General features: G+C 49.4%; 1 protein-coding gene across 1 annotated transcript in view; it reads left to right on the forward strand.

The window, feature by feature from the left end:
- LOC119114508 (cGMP-specific 3',5'-cyclic phosphodiesterase) overlaps nt 1-19522 on the forward strand; it is a gene marked incomplete at its 3' end in the record, with an annotated part of 59392 nt that overhangs the window by 29867 nt on the left and 10003 nt on the right. The window contains exons 9-12 of the mRNA XM_037238617.1: nt 771-873; nt 4954-5080; nt 6175-6280; nt 9419-9562. Coding sequence (XP_037094512.1) covers nt 771-873; nt 4954-5080; nt 6175-6280; nt 9419-9562 — 480 coding nt within the window. The remainder of the gene's footprint in view (nt 1-770; nt 874-4953; nt 5081-6174; nt 6281-9418; nt 9563-19522) is intronic.

Raw genomic sequence — 19522 nt, forward strand, 5'->3', positions numbered from 1 at the left:
GATTCCCACCGGAACGTGCACTGAAAATAAATGGATTTTCGGGCCTAGGCGCAACAAGGCGGGGCTTTAAAGATATGGCGACCTGCTGCCTTTCCGCGGCCACTGAGCGCGGCACTCAGCCATACGACCAGATTGGTATGACGCAGTAGGCATAGACCACCTCATGCCGCCAGCTTTCTGCTCACTTTGGAATGAATGACAAAACAGGATGGCGGTGCATACCATGGTGTGTGGTAAGCCGGTCTGAGCATTTATGACTTTCGTTCACTCTTCTCAGGATCACGGTGTATACCATGGTATGTGGTGAGCGGGTCTGAGTATTTATGACTCTCGTTCGCTCTTCCAGGATCACAGTGAATACCATTGTGTGTGGTGAGCGGGTCTGAGTATCTGTGACTCTCGTTCGCTCTTCTCAGGATCACGGTGTATACCATTGTGTGTCGTGAGCGGGTCTGAGGATTTGTGACGCTCGTTCGCTCTTCTCAGGATCCAAGGTGTACACCATGGTATGTGGTAAGCGGATCTGAGCATTTGTGACGCTCGTTCGCTCTTATTAGGATCATGGTGTATACCATGGTGTGTGGTAAGCAGGTCTGAGAATTTGTGACGCTCGTTCGCTCTTCTCAGGATCCGAGGTGTACGCCATGGTGTGTGGTAAGCGGATCTGAGCACTTGTGACGCTCCTTCGCTCTTCTCAGGATGAGAGGTGTAGGCCATGGTGTGTGGTGAGCGGGTCTGAGCATTTGTGATGCCCGTTCACTCTTCCCCAGGAGAACGGTCATGGCTTCACCGATCAGGACCTCCGCGCAGTGGAAACATTCGGCGTGTTCTGTGGGCTTGGCATCCACAACAGCCAGATGTACGAGCACGCTTGTGAGTAGTCCATTCCACCATTCTAGAAAGGAGCGAGGGCGATGGCCACCGCCAGATTGCGCAGCTGAGGCACTGGAGACCTCGTTAGCTCATCAACTGACGTTTTGTACCTTGTTATCAGATTGTCACGTCGTAACATAGATACTGCCAGTGATGCAAACTTTACGCCGTCTTTTGACAATTTGACCCGTCATTTCACGACATAAACACAGCTCTGGAAAATAAGACACATTTAACATGTTTGAAAGCAGAGACGTGTTACGCATCTGGCAAGGCGCTTATAATTGCTTTGCAAGACGTAAGTCGAAGAAAATTGGAAGAAAAATTTTGTGAGATTTAAAAAAGTCTGAAAGTTTCCCAACAACAATATAAGCCATTGGATGGCCACAGATGCTTACAGTGCTCCGATGTGTTATGTAAGCACCACCCTAGCTGTTCGTCCAGTCCTTCCTTCGCCGGTTACGTCATTTATTGCTGACCCCTAAAAAAACAGCAAAAGACATTGACTTCTTAATCGAACGTCGCTTAAGCAAGCCAAGCCAAGCCAGCTTCACAAAGTGGGCCCGAAGGAAAGAACTGCTGACTATGTCGTTTTGAGCCGCCTCCGTGCGTGGGGTGCGTTGTCGTGTCCCGCACACTCCCCACAGATGGGCTGTGAGCCGCCATCTGTGGCGACTACCCAGCCTCCACAGCTCCCGGGCTCTGAGTTAGCCGCCGTCCATTTTCCGCACCGTGCCGTGAGCCCCCTCTACCCTTGCCCCTGATTCGCCGAGCGTGGAGCCGCTCTCCATCCACCTGCTCCATCCACAGACGTCACGGATCCAACTGCATTGATCGAGGTGCTCGTGAGCCTCCCCCACCGCGCCCCACCCACGTGTGTGCCCAGTCCTAACTCCCCCCCCCCCCCCGTCCTCTGCCTGTTGTGTCGTCGGTGTTCCCCACGGCCGCGGAACACTAACATTATCATGCGGGTCGTGAGGACTGGTCGCCAAGGTTTAAGGAAATCTGTCGTTAGTCCTACATGGGTGCATGGAAAATGCGGATTAGAATGGCCGTGAGCCCCACTCATCTTCTGCTCGGTGGTGGACAGCTTGCTCCGGGCATTAACCGCCCCATCTCACCCACGTGCCGCGTCTCGCGCTGCCACGTTGGCTGGGTCATGCGTGGTGAGCCTGTCAGCCTCGCCGGCTCCATTGTCTGTGGAGCCGAGGCGGCTCTACCGGCCTGCTTGTTGTGCCGCGCGAGCCGAGACGAAGCCAGAGCCGCCAGACCAGAGCCGTAGCCGGAGCGACCGATCGGTCACAGAGCGTCGCAGCTCCCACTGCATTGATCGGAAAACTTGACCGGCCGCCGAGCCGGCCGTGATCAGCCTGGTTAGCCGGAGGCGCGCGGTCGACACGGTATCCTCCGGGGCCCGCCCACGCGCCACCTTTCCCACAGTGGCCCCCCGCCCCCCGGCCTCGAGGGCACGTTCGCTTGTTACGACACCCGGGAGCACGGCAGCTGGGCGCGCCCCTATTGCTTCCCGTCTCGCAGCACGTGGAGCGTGGAGCCCGCCCCATCCATGCATATGACCATGGTCACGGTGTGAGCGCGAGCAAGGCTAAGGGAGAGCCGCGTTTTCTACACCCGAATCACCACTAGCAATGCTTTTGCGGCAGGATGCCAGTTAATATCTTCGATATATCTCGTAGTTTTTCACCACACTTTCTTTTCATAACAGAAAGGAAGGTTTTTAGCTCCTGTTCTTTCGGCGTTTCATGAATCTATCTGTTAACAGCCTTGAACATACCAGGAGGTGCCGCTTAAACGGCGTCTTAGTGCTAGAAATGATGGTATAGCCTGTATTCAATATTTCGAGCTGTGCTCATCCTTAAGAGCGGAGATGGTGAGGCGATGAGATGAGTCGATGCGATCATGTGAGGCGGTATCGATGGTGAGGAGACGTGTGACCTTCATCCCCTGGAGGGTGGTTGCAGCTCGAAATATTAAGTCTCATACTCGTTCTTAGCACTACAACGTTGTTTAACCAGTACCTACCGGTATACCGAAGGTTGAAGGTAAGAGCTTTCGGCTCATGATAAAACATGATTTCACTTCATAGGCCTGCCTTTCAAAGCGGGTGTATCACCCATTTCCGAAAAACTGCATCACTCAATGTCGACGTACTTTGACCTGAGGGCATTGTGCTGGCCGGTATTGCTATGAAACCTGTTCCATCACCTGCTGCTGGCTTTTGGTTGTTATTTGCCGTCCGCTTACCGTACGAAGCGGGCACACAACTGCTATTACGCCTGGCCTGTATGCCTGCTTCTTGGGAGCACGCATTCAACTTATGATGTGAAGGTCCCAGCTACAAATGATGGCACAACACCCCTCGCCACTTCTTTGCCATTTCAGCTTAATTTTTCTGCTAGAATTGAGTTTCAGCTTGGATCAAATTGATGGTTTGAACTTTTCTCGTGGTGCTTCCCTCTCCTCACTCGTCCGTACGTTGAAACTAAGACTTTGCAAGACAAGAGGCAACGCAAGGAGCGAACAACACGCAAATAGCAACCAAAAGAAAGCCAAATTCTTAACTAATGTCCTAAACTTAAGTTCTTGGCTTCCATATGACAGTCAAGAGGTGCAGAAATATTCTGCATACACATACAATGCGACCGTTGCTTTTCTATAGGTTCTGTATGACGATATCATTACAAGCCTAAGTGACCTCACAGCTCTTGCAGAAGGAAAAATACCTTCATAACGATCCTTGCCTCGTGAATAAGCAAGGAGTAGACTAATGCACTTTCAAAGCCACCACCTCATTTCTCCTGAAGGAGCATAACAGACCGCGTTGCATATGCTCTTGTTGTTTCAGCCCAGTTTGAATGTTGCTTTCTTATCGTTTGCATCGTTCAGAAGCACCTGGACATCTCTGACATTCTTAACACGCGCTCGGGTGAGGTTGACCCCCCAAAGGTTTTTCCAGAATGCTTTCAGAACGCCGCGGCGTAGCTGCGCCAAATTTTGCATAGCTGTAGAAATTGAATGGCGAATCGTTTGACATCAAACATTTAGATGTACCTTGTAAGGTCGCTAACCTATGGCAGGCCAAAGTCAGGCCATGGTTTCAGCGAAGGCAGTTTTAGGGAATCGTCCAATCTGATACAACAAAGGAGCGTTTGACGAAGTCCTACATCTCTGAGATACTTTCTTAGGTAACAAAAATATGGAATGCGCAGATTACGCTGACCTAAGGTCAAGTATGAAGGTCAAGCCAAGGTCACAACCAACCTGGCTTATTGCTCTGGTGCTTGCTGTATGGGATAATTTCTAGTGCTCATTTCAAGTTTATTGACAGCGGGAACCGCATCATACATCTTCCATTGACTCCTAAGAGGTCAGATAACGTCGTTGACCTAACTTAACCCGGGTCGACAATTTGTTTTTGGAACATGCTGCCTTGTGTAATCTTTGTCGCTTACTCAGATGCAAAACTCGGAGCAGTCTTGTAAGCTTATGGTCACCATAACCTTCGAAAGGTAAAAATAGGCCACTGACCTCAAATGGGCTTAGACACCCTCTGCTTAGAAACAGTTGCCTAGGTTTTGGGGGCACTTTGGAGACCAACCTGAAATTTGACCTTGTTTGACCTTGTTTGGCCTAAAGGTAATGACCTGGGAAGCTTAGACTTTTACCTAAGAGAGTTCACGTACAGGTCAATACACTCTGTAAATTTGGTGTCTCTAGCTTTTTTTCTTTCTGAGATCGCAGGGGGGATCAAATTGACCCTCCCCACCCGAACGAAGGGTATCCAGCCGGCCACCCGAGCGCGTGTTAATGTTCTCGGATTTTTCTGGACTTTGGGTGGATCACCTCGCTCAAAGTTTATGAGCATCGTGCTTGGAAACTTAACAGCAAAGAAAATAAAGCCTGTTAGATGCTGTTCCGAACCGGAAAGCTACGCTACCACTGAAAACAGCGGCGTGGAAGCGCTTAAGCCGGTGCGGGAGGGCACCAGAGCCGGGCTGTCCACTGGCTCTGGCGCCGGAGCGGCCGTCGACGCCGTCCGCTACCACGGCACTGCGTCACCAGGCCGGCTGATGGCCAAACAGCGTGTGGCGCTGGAGTGCCTCTCCTACCACGCCACGGCCAGCGCAGAGAGCACAGCACAGCTGGCCGCCCGGCACGTGCCCTCCGCTCACGAGCTGAACCTCTACAGGTGAGTGTTGGACATAGCTGAACCCATACCGGTGAGCGCTGGTTGCGTGCCGCCGGCTCACTCCCCTGCCGGTGAGTGCTGGGCATAGCTGAGCCCGTACCGGTGAGCACCGGCTATGTGCCGCCGGCTCACACCCCTGCCGGTGAGTGCTGGTCATAGCTGAGCCCGTACCAGTGAGCACCCGTCACGTGCCGCCGGCTCACGCCCCTGCCGGTGAGTGCTGGGCATAGCTGAGCCCGTACCGGTGAACACCAGTCACGCGTCGCCGGCTCACGCCCCTGCCGGTGAGTGCTGGGCATAGCTGAGCCCGTACCGGTGAGCACCCGTCACGTGCCGCCGGCTCACGCCCCTGCCGGTGAGTGCTGGGCATAGCTGAGCCCGTACCGGTGAACACCAGTCACGCGTCGCCGGCTCACGCCCCTGCCGGTGAGTGCTGGGCATAGCTGAGCCCGTACCGGTGAGCACCCGTCACGTGCCGCCGGCTCACGCCCCTGCCGGTGAGTGCTGGGCATAGCTGAGCCCGTACCGGTGAGCACCGGTCACGTGCCGCCGGCTCACGCCCCTGCCGGTGAGTGCGGGGCTGGGACGGGCGGCTCCGGCTGTGCGTGGTGGTCACTGCGCTACAGCATCAGGCTGGTACAGCGCAGTGCTGAGCTGGTGCAGGAACGGAATCCGTTCTGGTGAGTGCTGAGTTGGCGCAGTTAGCACTGATCTAGAACAGGAGCAGGACCTGTGCGAGCGAGTAGTTGGCTGATGCAATAGCTGCATCTACACCCGACAGCAGTTGATGTATCAATTGAACAGCTGCGGACAGCTAATCGACTGGTACCGCACCTGACCGCCTGCATGAGATCTTGGCATGAGCGCACAGTAACTGTATCCATGCCAGCTACATATCGTTTCGTCCGCAACCCAACAGAAGGTTTAGTTGTGGGGTTGAACAGCAGATAAGCCTAGACAAGAGGGTAGTGGCCTGCAGTGTTCTTGCAAGCATTGGGGCTGCCCGCCACTGCTTGCGCCGATGGATCTGATGCACACCGTGGTTTGTAGAAGAGTCGAAGCACCAGTGACTGTTTATGCGCCCTGTGCTGCAGCTATCAGTTCGACGACATGGATCTGGACACAAAAGACACTTGCACTGCTGCCATCCGAATGTTTAAAGACACAAATATGATCAAGAAGTTTCGGATTCCATATGATGTGAGTAGTGCCCCTACCAAACACGAGCTGTGTATGCTATGTGCCGTCCAGTACGCCAGTGATGCAATGGACTGGTTGTGGAGCGTGATATTCGGGCTGCTGGTATCGCCTTCAAGTGTACTATTATAGTCGCCCTTTGCGACTGACAAAAGTCGCCCGCAGGGTGTGTCGTGCATTATCATGCTCATCAACCCGGCATTTCCTCCATTAAATCAGGGTCGATTGGGACCAAAAATATCACACCATATCTTACACTGACCGACGGTGTTGACAAAAGTCACGCCACGTCACGTACCGGCAGTAGAGAGGCGGCCGACGGCCGGCTTCTGACGTACCGGCAATAGAGAGGCAGCCGATGGCCGGGTCTTGACGTACCGGCAGTAGAGAGGCAGCCGACGGCCGGCTCTTGACGTACCGGCAGTAGAGATTTAGCTATTCCTGCAGGCTTCGATGGCCTTTCGCGAGCATAATTTTGGAAAATCGCTTGCCGCCAATATCAAGCGTCAAGACCATTTCTTAAACTTCATGGGCATTCCAGCCAATCATGATTTTAGTTTTAACAGGGAGTGCACGGTAATGTGCTGAGCGCTGTCTGGCGTACAAACAGCAGAGCCGAAAGGTTTTCATAACTCGCACCAAGCGTAGGCAAAAAAGGTCTCCCAGTAGACATCAGTGTTTATCACAATGACCAGCTTACTATTTACAAATGTGCAAAACGTAAACAAAGCTGTTGTAACCAAGTATCAGCACGCGTGTGTGTTAAGCCTCGGGTGGCGATTAAGGATGCGTGAGACGATTCAGGCAAGGAATGGAACATTTCGGATTAGAATGCGCACGCAGATTTGCTTGTGCTAACTGTCATTGCTCAGACGTCTTACGTAGCCTTATGCTCACTCTCTCGTTTAAACTGCTTTCAATGAAATAAAACAAACTGCTTTAGTCAGAGTATATCTCGACAGCCAACCTCTACTATCCCAAAGTTTAAGTGATAATGCCTCATTTTATTCTTAAAGCAATTTATTTTATTCCAACGAGAGCGAGAGTCCAGGACTATGCAAAACATCAGTCGCTCTCATCACTCATCACCATGCTGCTCTCATCTCCATCTCAACACCTTATATATGTATTGTACATATATATATATATATATATATATATATATATATTATATTGCATATATTTATATATTGGTACGGAGAACATAACGAAGTATGCAGAGTTGTGTAAGAATTCGTTTGTCTGTTTAGGGCTGGAGAGAGTCCGTTAATGGATATACTTTCCCGAATTTTAAGGCATGTGCTGTCATTGCTCGTCCCTAAAATGTCATTGTTGTCCGTCAGTTGTTGTGTCAATGTCCCATCGTGTTCGTGTCGCATGTGGTCCAGAGGGGGTGCCCCGTCACTTAAGTGCATTGTCAGGCGTCGTGAGAGTGTCGCTGTGGCCACACCAATGTAGTGTATGTAACGAAGTATGCAGCCTTCGATGTTGCATTTGAATTGATGCACTACATTGGCACATTTTAGTTTGTCGGGTTTGTCTGGGCTGTTTCTCATTGCAAAGCTAGATATTTTCTTATTACGATAATAAATGACGATGTCTACTTCATGGTCGTTTTTGTCTTTAACATGTCGAGAGATAATTCCCGTAAAGCTTTTTCGTCTTGCTTATGGGCAGATGCCATTAGATTTCGATGATACAGTTTGACGGTTGGTTGGATGCTTTGTCTTGGTTTGCTGTGAAAGTGTCTTGCCATATGTCGTATTTCGTTTTCAACGTCAGATTACGGTACAGTTGGAATCGCTGTATCTGGCTGGGTGGTGGGATCACAGAGCGAGCACAGCAGGGTTCGCTGTCCGTCACCAAAATTGAAATTACCCGTGTGCAAACACCTTGTCACTTCGTATATATGTATAGATAGATAGATAGATAGATAGATAGAGAGAGAGAGAGAGAGAGAGAGAGAGAGGAGAGAGAGAGAGAGAGAGAGAGAGAGAGAGAGAGAGAGAGAGAGAGAGAGAGAGAGAGAGATATATATATATATATATATATATATATATATATATATATATATATATATATATACGAAGTGCCCTCAATTAGTCATGCTTCATTTGTGTTCTCCATACCAATATATAAATATATGCAATATAACATATATATATATATATATATATATATATATATATATATATATATATATATATATATATATATATATGTATATGTATATATATATATGTATACATGTGAGTGATTGTGTGTGTGTGTGTGTGTGTGTGTGTGTGTGTGTGTGTGTGTGTGTGTGTGTGTGTGTGTGTGTGTGTGTTATAGTGTGTTATATCCTAATGTCAGAGTGTGTACAGATTCAGAACAGCACCGTGTCTCAAGACTAAGTTTTGAGTTCTTCTTCTCTCTTGTTTTTCCTTCAGCAATGCAGCATAGCTTTAAACGTCAGGTGTGTTTAATATAACCATGGCCTTGCGAACATGCCGTTTCACCAGTTCCTCTTGGCACTGCTTGGACTTGCCTATACGGATCATCAAGTGCAGTCATTCGAGTACGTGTAAATGTGTATGTGGCGGGCTTAAAACGCATGCGTGTATGCGTGTGTGCGAACGAGCGTGCGTGCGTGCGTGCGTGCGTGCGTGCGTACGTGTGTGTGTGCGTGCGCGTGCACCTGGGGACGTACGTGCGTGCGAGCATGCGCGCGTACATGCCAATGTGCGTGTGTGCGAGCGAGTGTGCGTGCGTGCGTGCGTGTGGGCGTGAGTACCTGGTGTGTGAATAGGTACTCGTCAGTGTTATAATACGCATGTGTAGTTGCACGTTCTGTTATCTGAGCCTTTCGTGCTTTGTTTGTTGGTGCGATTTTATATAATGTTGCGTCGTCGCTCTTGCATATCGTCGAAACCCATGCTCAATTTTTGAACAGTACGAAGTGGCAAAGTGTTTGTGCAAGGGTGAATTTCAGTTTATGTGACAGGCAGCGAACCTAGCTGTTCGCTCTGTGATCCTACCACTCAGTCAGGTACAGCCATCCCAATTGTATTATGATCCTACCACCCAGCCAAGTACAGTCATCGCAGCTGGCCACCGCTCCGGTCTGTCATGGCCTCATCGGCGTTGTGTTGCCGACAGGTGCTTTGTCGCTGGATTCTCAGTGTACAGAAGAACTATAGGCCCGTGAAGTATCACAACTGGCGGCATGCCCTGAACGTAACACAGGCCATGTTCACGCTGCTGCGAACTGGCAAGATGGGCAATTTCGTCTCCGACCAGGAGGTAACAAAGCACGCGCACCGCGCTCGCATGAGTCATACCGATGTCGTTGCACTCACACATTTGCGCAAGTCCTCTAAGGATGAGCACAGCTTGAAACATTGAATAACGCCAATATAATCGTCGTTCCAACACTATCACGTCTTTTGGCCAGCAACTCGTGGCAAAGTGAAGGTTATCAACTCAGTATAGGAACGTTAAACTTATTATGTCAAATAAACAGTACCTGAACGTCGTTTTTTCTTAGCTGTTGCCATCCTTTTTTGTCCTGATCTAGTCGCAATCTGGTGAAAACTTGCCAATCTTTCCGGAGTGGCGTAACATATAAAGATGCTGGAAAAACGAAAACATATCGGGTACGTTTATTAGGGTATGTAGGGCACACTGATCATGACATTGATACTAATACCTTTAGGCACCACCAGTGTGCCAGCACTTCAGTGACATTTCTGCATCTCCTTGGTTGTTTTTTCTTCCGACATGTATTGGGCGGGGGAACGGGGCTCAGAGGAATATTGTGAGTGGGGGCTCCGACCAACATCGGGGAGAGAGCCTCCTGAGCCTCTTGAGAGAGAGCATCTGAGAGAGCCTCTTGGGCCTCCAAAAGTACATGACGTGCTGCCTCTGGTATTACCAAATACAATTATCACAAATAGTTCCTTTGCGGTGCACATTTTTTAGCCAGACATCGCCCGGCATCCTAGAGAATAATACATGAATTTCTAGACTTACATTCACCTGAAGAGAGCATGCTGGCCACACTACAGTGAATTTGGTGACACAATTTGGCTCATTTCAATTCAGCACGCAAGAGTTCACCGTATAGCATCAATATTTTGCAAGCAGGTATATTCAAACACAGTGTGCCAGATTGACAGCACGGAGTGACAGCGCGTTTATAAGCAGCGGAGAAACTCTCCACCGGTAACACCAACTTTAGTGAAACAAATTGTGCAGCAGATGGCGCAGTGCGGAGCCTGCGTACTGCTCAGCGTGCGGGCAAACAGAACCATTTTATCACGTTCGTCGAATTGGTGTCGTATCCGTATTCAGATTCATTGTCAAGTTCAGATTTCCAAAAGCAATCTCCCCTGGCCAAACCCGTTGAGTTATTCACGCATCTGCAATTTTCGTTCCTCAGTCACTTAGTTTGACCTTAACAGGTCACTGAACAGTCAAAACCTACGTCCCTTGGTATCCCTTCGTTTGTCGAAGAAATTCGATAGAATGGATATCATTTTGATACTCGTGATGTCCACCTTCGTCACATCTAAACAAATTCGCTCTCAAGGTCAAAGGTCAAGGTCACATCAAATTAGATATCCTGGCATTTATTTGCTCATGAAAAAAGAGCACAACAATGCTGACATGTTGAGCAAATTCAAATAAGCGAATTCTTGTGACGCGTATGGGATTAAGAGCCAAGCATTATCCTCTCCTTCAAAGCACTCCAATAACATTTGGTGACGACCAGAGCTTTAACTGACCGAGCCGCCGTGACGACCAGAGCTTTAACTGACCGAGCCGCCGTGACGACCAGAGCTTTAACTGACCGAGCCGCCGTGACGACCAGAGCTTTAACTGACCGAGCCGCCGTGACGACCGGAGCTTTAACTGACCGAGCCGCCGTGACGACCGGAACCTTAATTGACCGAGCCGCCGTGACGACCAGAGCTTTAACTGACCGAGCCGCCGTGCGCATAATAACACATCAGACGCCGACCATATCTCGAACGATTGATGTATCCGTAGCACTAATACCTTGTATCCGTAACACTAATACCTTGTATCCGCAGCACTAATACCTTGTCTCAATCCTACAGCAAAACTAGAAATCCCGACAAGCGTTTTGAACCGTGTGATCGGGTTTCTTCCTCGTATCATGTATGTGACCTAGCCAGACCCCATTAAAGCTCATTGTCAGCACAACCGTTCCATGTATAATTTTTCTACCAAGCCAAAGGGCTCACGTATTAAATTTTTTATAGCTGTAGATCGAGTTCTGTTTTGCTAATTTATATTGCAACCTAAGCATATCTATTGACTCTGGCCCAGTGGGTCAGATCCCACGGCGTCCGCGCCAGGATTTACATCCACGGTGCGCTGTGGAATTTCCGACCTCGAGGCGCCATCCACGGTCTCAGTGGCGCAGTCGGCGGCGAGGCAGCACCAGCGAACTTGAGGCCTAGCTTCGAGGTCGTGAGCTCGCGCCGGGCTGGCTCAGGACTCGTGTGCCAGCTTCCTGTGGAATCTGATGGACTGTTCGCTACAGTCGATTGCATGCCTTCTGTGTAATGCAATATCATTTCTCGATCAATTAATGCGAGCATTCTGGATATAACACCCACTTTAACTCAAACCACACCCATTATTGTAGCATCTACGCCCCGTAGGCCAAAAACATGATGCCGAATTATCAAAGAAAACTTAAGTTCTGCTCCATATTTGCACATCCAGCAGATTTCTGGAAAACCATTGGGTTTGAGCCAGGGAGACTGCTTTGAAAATCTGAAGTGGACAATGCATTTAAATACGAATGCGACGCTAACTTGACGGACATTGTTTGGAACACGGATGCCGATTTGTATTCTGCTGTGAGGGCAGTGGCCTCCTACGTTCCCTTCCCTCCCCCCCCCCCCCCACCCGATGTTGAGCTGGGCTCCACAATGTTGGCTTGCCCACTGCCCCCCCCCCCGCAATGTTTTTGGCTGGAATGCCGTAGGAAGCGCAGGCAAAAGATGGCTATCACGCACCCGCTATTTACTTTGACCCTTCTGCGTCGTGGTGTCAACGTGGAGGAAACAGTGGGGAAACTTGGTCCCTCAATCTCAAAATTATGTCCTCAAATGATGGGTAACTTTGAATTATGGGGCTAAGCCACTTTATGTAAGACTTTGTTGGGCCATGAAGCTTTATTGCGAACTAAACATGTTACTGACGTCACTGATTCACTGGTCTCGTGAAGACTTTTACGCTAAGCGCCATTTGGTCTTCTACCCATGGAGGGCTCCGAACCTTACGTTATGTGACTTGAAACCAGACTTTCTTTGCGGTACGGTCTCATAAGAAACTAAAATCGGACAACAAAATGCTATTTTTGGTGCGGCAACGTTCCTCCAGTCTATGGGTATAGCTATGGAATGGGATATGCGACACACAAAACGGAAGCATAAATTTTACTGTGACAGATTTTGAATCAACTTCCGTCCTAAAAACCTTTTTTGCTATCACTCCAAATCACCATCCAGTTATTGTCATGAATGTTTAACAGACTCATTCTGCCTCGGACCTGTACCGAAATAACATGAAATGACCTAAGGCGCCAGACACGGGCACGGCCATTGCCGCCCCGTGATCAGGCTGGCGCTGTCTAGTTAGCAGCCAAATGGTCCTCTTCGGCGAGCCATATATAAACACCTTTTCTAGATGGCGAACTACTCCACTAAGCGTCTCGCCACATCACGAATGTGGTCAGCATAACTTCAATGAGCTCAGCTCTACCAAAGTTGGGCTTCGGCAAGGACGGTTGGTGTCTTTGCGGCAAGGCAGTTTTTTGTGAGCATTTTGCGTGTTGCAGTCGTCGAGTTTGTCGAAAGGCAATGTTTGTTGATTGCCAAATCACTCACTTTTCCCAAAAATATCACCTGTGACCTACGAATTAGCCAGGAGCAGCTGAACTTGGGTAAAGATATGCCACCATAAATAGTAACCTTGATGTTGTTTTTAAATATCATTACGGCCAAGCTTGCTCTATACGTCTTGCGGCAAAAATACAGGAAAGCTCGAGTTCCATCTGGAATCCCATGGTAATTGAATTTTGAAACGTTAAGCTGCATTCTAACACGATTTCCTGGCAATTCGCAGAATTGGGTTTGCATACAACTTTCAGACTGCGAAGAAATGCAACACCATGGGCTACAGAAAATGGCGTCATTAAGTGGTGCGCAAGTATACGCATTTTAGCGAAACTTGTCTTGTAGGCCGGTTTGTTACTGTTTTGTAATGCTGAGAGAGCTAGCCCACAATAAATTAAGATGTCTTACAAATATGGGACGCATCCATTTCATGGAGATTTACACACGCCTCAGACGCGCAACAACAATTTAACACGCGCACGGGTGGCCGGTTGATTGCGACGCGCTCGGTAGGCGAGGGGGTCAATATGACCCCTGAGATAAAACAAAGCAAGGAAGCCCAAACCGAAAAATTCCCAAAGTAGGAAGGCCTGTGCATGAACTCGTTTGTGTCAAATTTTGAGATAGACTTGGTCAAAATACCTGGTGATGTTTGGACAAAATAAGGGCAAACTTCACATCGGTATCCGAGGTACCCCCAGACCTTGTCATGCAGATGCTTAAACCCTAAGGACCTGTTCTGGGCAAAATTTCAATGGTGTTGCTTTCAGGTCACACCGGTCGGAAGGCTGCACCGCACCAGTTGGAAAAGACGGCTGTTAGGAGTCATTTTTGGTCAGTGACCTCCGCTGGCCTGCAAGAAGTCCAGACACGATGTCTGTTGACATCCTTGTGATCAAGAAATCGGAAAGAAGCATCAAAAAAACTTATTCACACACATTCTTTAGTGAACAAACAATTTGGTTTTGACATCGGTCCGGCCTTGATACTGACCCAAGTTCACTGGCATTAGTCGTAATCCCAACCTCAATTGGCTAATTCTCTGAGCAAGTATCTCAGACATTGAAGGCTTCCTTTAAACGGAGTATCCCACCTAAGGCCATATTAAAAAAAGAAAACATACTATAATGGAACCTCAGGACTATTTGCTTGCAAGAATAACACGGGGAAGTGCCAGTGTAGCACTGTCAAGACTTAATGAATATATCGTTTAATTACTTTCGAGTCTAAGTTGCGCTGTCAACGCTTTGTAACAGCATTGCGCTATTTCCCCGCAGTCCCGACGACCGTCGTCATGACAATCACCATGTGCACCTCTATCGGCGCGAATAAAAGAGCTTTTGTGAGTGGTCCGTTGGACAAAGACCGAGAAACGGATTGGTTGAAGTTTGAACCAACGCGTCGCATGGATCATGCGATGCTCTCGCTCCCAAATTCGAAGTTCGCCTAGAGATGGGTCACTGTGGTAAGCGCTTTCACAATCAGGGGGCCGTTTTCAACCCTGCCCCTCGCCTTGCAAAGGTTCTGGCCATGTTCCTAAACGCATGCCTCTGAAAACGCGGTGCGAAGAGAAAGGAAACGTCACTTAATGTGAGTACTCTCGCAGAACTGCTTGGCATGAGGATGGTTTTAAACTCGAAATATGCGTAATTGCCATTTAAAACGAACAGCTGGAATTTTGTAAGCACCAGCCCTCGATGGTTTCGTTTTCAGCGCTCTTCTTTGGTATTTTCTGCTTATAAATGGTGGTAACATAAAACACCCACAGAGTTGCAGGAACTGATTGTGCTCAAGTACCGCCTTTCCTCTTAAAAGACCTCGAGGACGAAACAGTTTGGTCTCCGTTGGGTTGTTCAGGTTTCATCCCCTGAAAGTGTAGTGATCGCCCTCAGCGTGCTCTGGCCGCGGTTGCAGCATCAGAAACAATTTAACTTCATCCCTACTGCCCCTAGGATTTCCCCGAGTCCCACGGTCTTCCTATGTGGGCGATTAGCACTCGGCGTGCGCCCGGCCCTGAGGCCTGCATTACCCCTCAGCATGCACCCGACCCTGGGGCCTGCATTACAACTCAGCGTAGGCCCGGCCCTGGGGCCTGCATTACCACTCAGCGTACGCCCGGCCCTGAGGCCCGCATCACCCCTCAGCATGCGCCCGACCCTGGGCCTGCATTACCACTCAGCGCGCGCCCGGCCCTGACGCCCGCATTACCGCTCAGCGCGCGCCCGGCCCTGAGGCCCGCATGCCGCCCGGGTCAACAGCTGTGCTGTGTTGAAACAGGCGAACGGTGCGATGCCTTGAGGCCTGCGGGGATAGCAATACATTTCAAACAGGCGTCACATGGATAATGTTCGCCGGCCATCTGGTCGGCTCAAACAAAACAAGAAATCACGAGAGAGAACGTGACAATTTAAGGTTAATCAGTTCCTCAGGCGCACCATTTGTATCTCCCTACTCGAGTTGTTAGAGGCTGTACGCCTCATTTGTCTCCACCCTCCCGTTGTTAGAGCCTGTACGCCTGTTTCCGTTCAATGTGAACAGATACGTCCTCAGCGTCAGCAGGCTCATGATAGCCGCTCACGCCAATCAAAGACGGAGGGGTATCTCAGGAAGTGAGGGCGCCAATACTAACTTTTTGGTCTATTCTCCATGCGTGGCCATGCCTCAGCATTCTCAGAAAGAGTGGGTATCATGTGACACCCGCGGAACCAGCGTTGTCTGCGCCTGTGAGAGAGCCAGTCAAGGCGCGCCGGTAGCCCACAGCCCGACGGCATACTGCCGACACAATTAGTTGGCGTCTTTTGCGTCCCGGTGGATCAGCGACGCAAGTAATGAGGGAGCTCTCCCGGGGCCTTGTTAGTGCCCCTTCTCCGTGACCAACAGGTCGCCGGGGAAGACGAGACTGACTGCGCACCAGAGACGGCATCGACCACGCGCTTCGCAAGCGATCGGCATACTACGCGCTTCGCAAGCGATCAGCATACCACGCGCCTCACAAGCGTGGTATGCTGATCGGTCGACAGTATTGCGAAAACGTGGTGTCACACATGCATTTTGAAAATGCCTCACCAAGCCGGTAACAAACGCCGTTCTTGACTACGACCCCGAGCCATTTTAGTTTAGTTTGAGTTTTATACGCTGTGAGTGTTTGGTCTAAATCGCCGCCAGAGTCAGGCCGGTAGCCGGGCTTCCAGTTGTGCACCAGGTAATCGACGACCATGTGAACACCTTGCGAACAGATCAAGTTGTCCTGGTGGGAGCAATGCTATTTCCAGTGCAACCAACGCTGCTAAGGACTCATTTTCAGCACTTGAAGCAGGATCAGCTGCCAGCAGTCGGGAGCGGGGGGGGGGGGGGCAGAGATACAAAATCGAGACAAAAAGACGCCAGAAGAACATTGCAAATTTTGTGTCTTGCGAACGCTGCATGGCTCATATCAGATGAATATATAGCATGGCATGGTGAGTCAAACAGCAGCAGGGCCAAATGATGACAAGTTAAAAATTGTGAAACATCCTTCTTTGAAACTGCTTCGTGTGGTTAACAAGCTATGTCAGAATGTGCGTCAGCCACCAGCTGATTCATGAATAGTAGGGATACCCACTCACTCACTTTGCACAAAGTGTGAAAATTCATAGGTGGGGTGCCTTTTTCCGTTGTCCTATTCCTCCTCAAAACCTTGGTACAAAAATCGTCGAAACGAACGTTTGTAGTGGTCGTGCATCAAACTCAACATTGCAATTTTTCTGAAAATGTGGCAAAATCGAACAAATTAGCTCTGAATACATGAACACTCACTGAACATTCAGGTGCCACCATGGCATAGAGAAGTTTTTCAATATTCATTTCATATACTTTGGATACTTGACCTAGCAAGCTGAAGCTTTAAATTTTGCATACGTTTCGAAATGACACCCTAATGTGTGTATAGATGAGACATTAGTAATAGCCTTGTTCCTCGTAGAAAAAAGCTGAGAGACACGGGCGTCGATTTGCATTGTTTAGGTGGGACACTGACCCCTAATGTCCGATTTGGTCCCCAAACGGTGAGTTTGGGCCCCCATCCCTCTAGAGGCAAATAACAAGCATAACAGTACAAATGGGACATCAAATGTACGTCAATTTAAAGAAGATTTTCACTTATTGTGTCACAGGTAAAAGAATAACGAAAAAAGCCGTGATGTCATGTTCAGCTGAGTGAAGCTAAGTGAGGTAGTCATACTGTGAAAGCTCCGCGTTTGTACCGTGTTTACTTGAGTATTTTCTGTTCTTTTCCATGATGCACGCCTTTTACTACATGATTAAAGGTAGCGTTTCGCATGTATATGGGGCTCTGGCCTGAAATAGCCAGCTTGAAGGCCTTTCGGTGCTGTTCACAAGCCTGTCCTTCTTAAGACTTAAGCCCCTCTAATTTCTAAGCTACGCACCCACGAAAATGGCGGACGGTGTATCAGGGAGAGTATTTGAAAGCCATCTTGGCATTCGTGAGTTCATAATAACGTCTTCAAATCCTGCTATTTAATAACCCATACGGCGATCAAGGCCAGGAAAAGCATAATCGTCGAGGCTCTCATAGCTGACGTTCGTGAGCGCAATATGCGGATGTAACCGCCGTCATGTCGCTCTCAATCAATGCTGTGCAAAATGGGATGACGTAATCAAACCGCGACGCAGTGAGGAGCATATTTACTAGACAGGAAATGTTGCTGTCTAGAATAGACTCTTCCACTTTAAAAGTATACCAGTAGTTAAAAATGAGCTTGTTTCATATACCTGATGCTTGCTTCAACCCTTGAATATGTCCTGTTGACTCTGATATCATTTTGTACTCTTGTCTAAGTGTTTTTGCATTATTAAATGCGGTTTAAACATGCACACACTACAACAAGCTGCGGTATTTTGTCACGATAAGATACAGTGTCCTATGGGAAATTGGAAACGGGTAGGTCAAATGTTGGCACCCAGAAACGTGAACAAGTTTTTAGAATGCAACGTTCGAAAGGGACATTGAAATATGCCAACCTCCAATTTCACGTGAATGTCAGACGGAGCAGTTATGAAAACTTGACGATCAACACCAGGCGACTAAGCCGATAGCGGCAGTCGTCCGGCAATGACCACCAAAGCAGCATTAGCCGTGTCAAACATGCCTAACGCGAGTGCTGCGTCGCAGTCTGCAGCCCGTCTTACGGCTTCCAGCTGGAGGTTTCCGTGGCAGCTTTTAATGGTAACGCACATCAACTTACGCTCTTCACTCCTAAAGCCACGTCCAAAAACGTCTGAAACCACACCACGTCGACCCTGTGTCGATTACCGAAGCATGGTTCCAACGATGGACGTTGAACCAAATGATGATAATGTCCAACGACAACATCTTCCGCCAAGGCAGAGCAAAGGAAGCGTATTTTATCAGTGGTGTAGTTTCCTACTCGGTTGGATTGGAGCTAAACACCATTGCGTTCGTAGGAAAGTGAACCTTTTCTTAGCGTATTCAAAGCCAGGGGTTCGCTGCTCACCCCCCTCCCCCCCCCCCCCCCCCGCTCCCCCAGCCTATTTTGCGAAACTACACTCGTGTGGTCGAGGCTTAACGACCGTGACACGTGACGGATTGGCGACCGGATTACTGCAGCGTCAGGTCTAGGATTCAGGATCCATTTCCTAAGCAGGCACAAGGCCGGTGCCCACGATTTACATCGGTCGGGGCCGCTGAGACAATGAAAGACTCCTGTGTCGATCTGCGGACCACAGTGCATAACAAGGGTCATTTGGGGCAGGGAGCTTAGAATCGACCCGGGGCGGTGTTCGCGGGCGCCCGCAGAAGGGCCTTTGATCAAGTCCTGGTTGGAAGATACGAAGGATTCGCTATAGGTCACGTTAAGGACCCTGGTCTGCAGCGTCGGGGCCTAAAACTTTAGTCAGAGAGCACTAGCACCGGGACACCCTGGGACTATGGAGGCCTTTTTTGGTCATAGGCCACCAACAACGAACAGTCGGCTCCGTGTCGGCCAGTCAGGGGCTTCATTACAAAACTGGCAGCAACTGGGAGCTCTCCATCCCGTTTCAGCCAGAACCCTGTTATGTTAAACTAGAGTCTCTGTGCCAATTATTAGACACCTGCGCTGATAAGGGATGTGTTTTGCGTCAATGAGAGCGTTTGCGTCGATCCCGGCCAAATTTAAGGGTCAGTGGTCTCCGACATCAGGAGAGCAGCCAATGCGCATGTAGTTTCGCCAGAAAGCCCCATACAGCCCCATGCATACAGCCCGTTTTCCCCAGAAAGGCAGCTGGTGGGCAACCCGGGCTAGGACGGAACAACCCGTCAGCCCCTGAC

The sequence above is a fragment of the Pollicipes pollicipes genome, unplaced genomic scaffold (genome assembly GCF_011947565.3).
Source record: "Pollicipes pollicipes isolate AB1234 unplaced genomic scaffold, Ppol_2.1 Scaffold_860;HRSCAF=989_pilon_pilon_pilon, whole genome shotgun sequence".
NCBI classification, from domain to species: domain Eukaryota; kingdom Metazoa; phylum Arthropoda; class Thecostraca; order Pollicipedomorpha; family Pollicipedidae; genus Pollicipes; species Pollicipes pollicipes.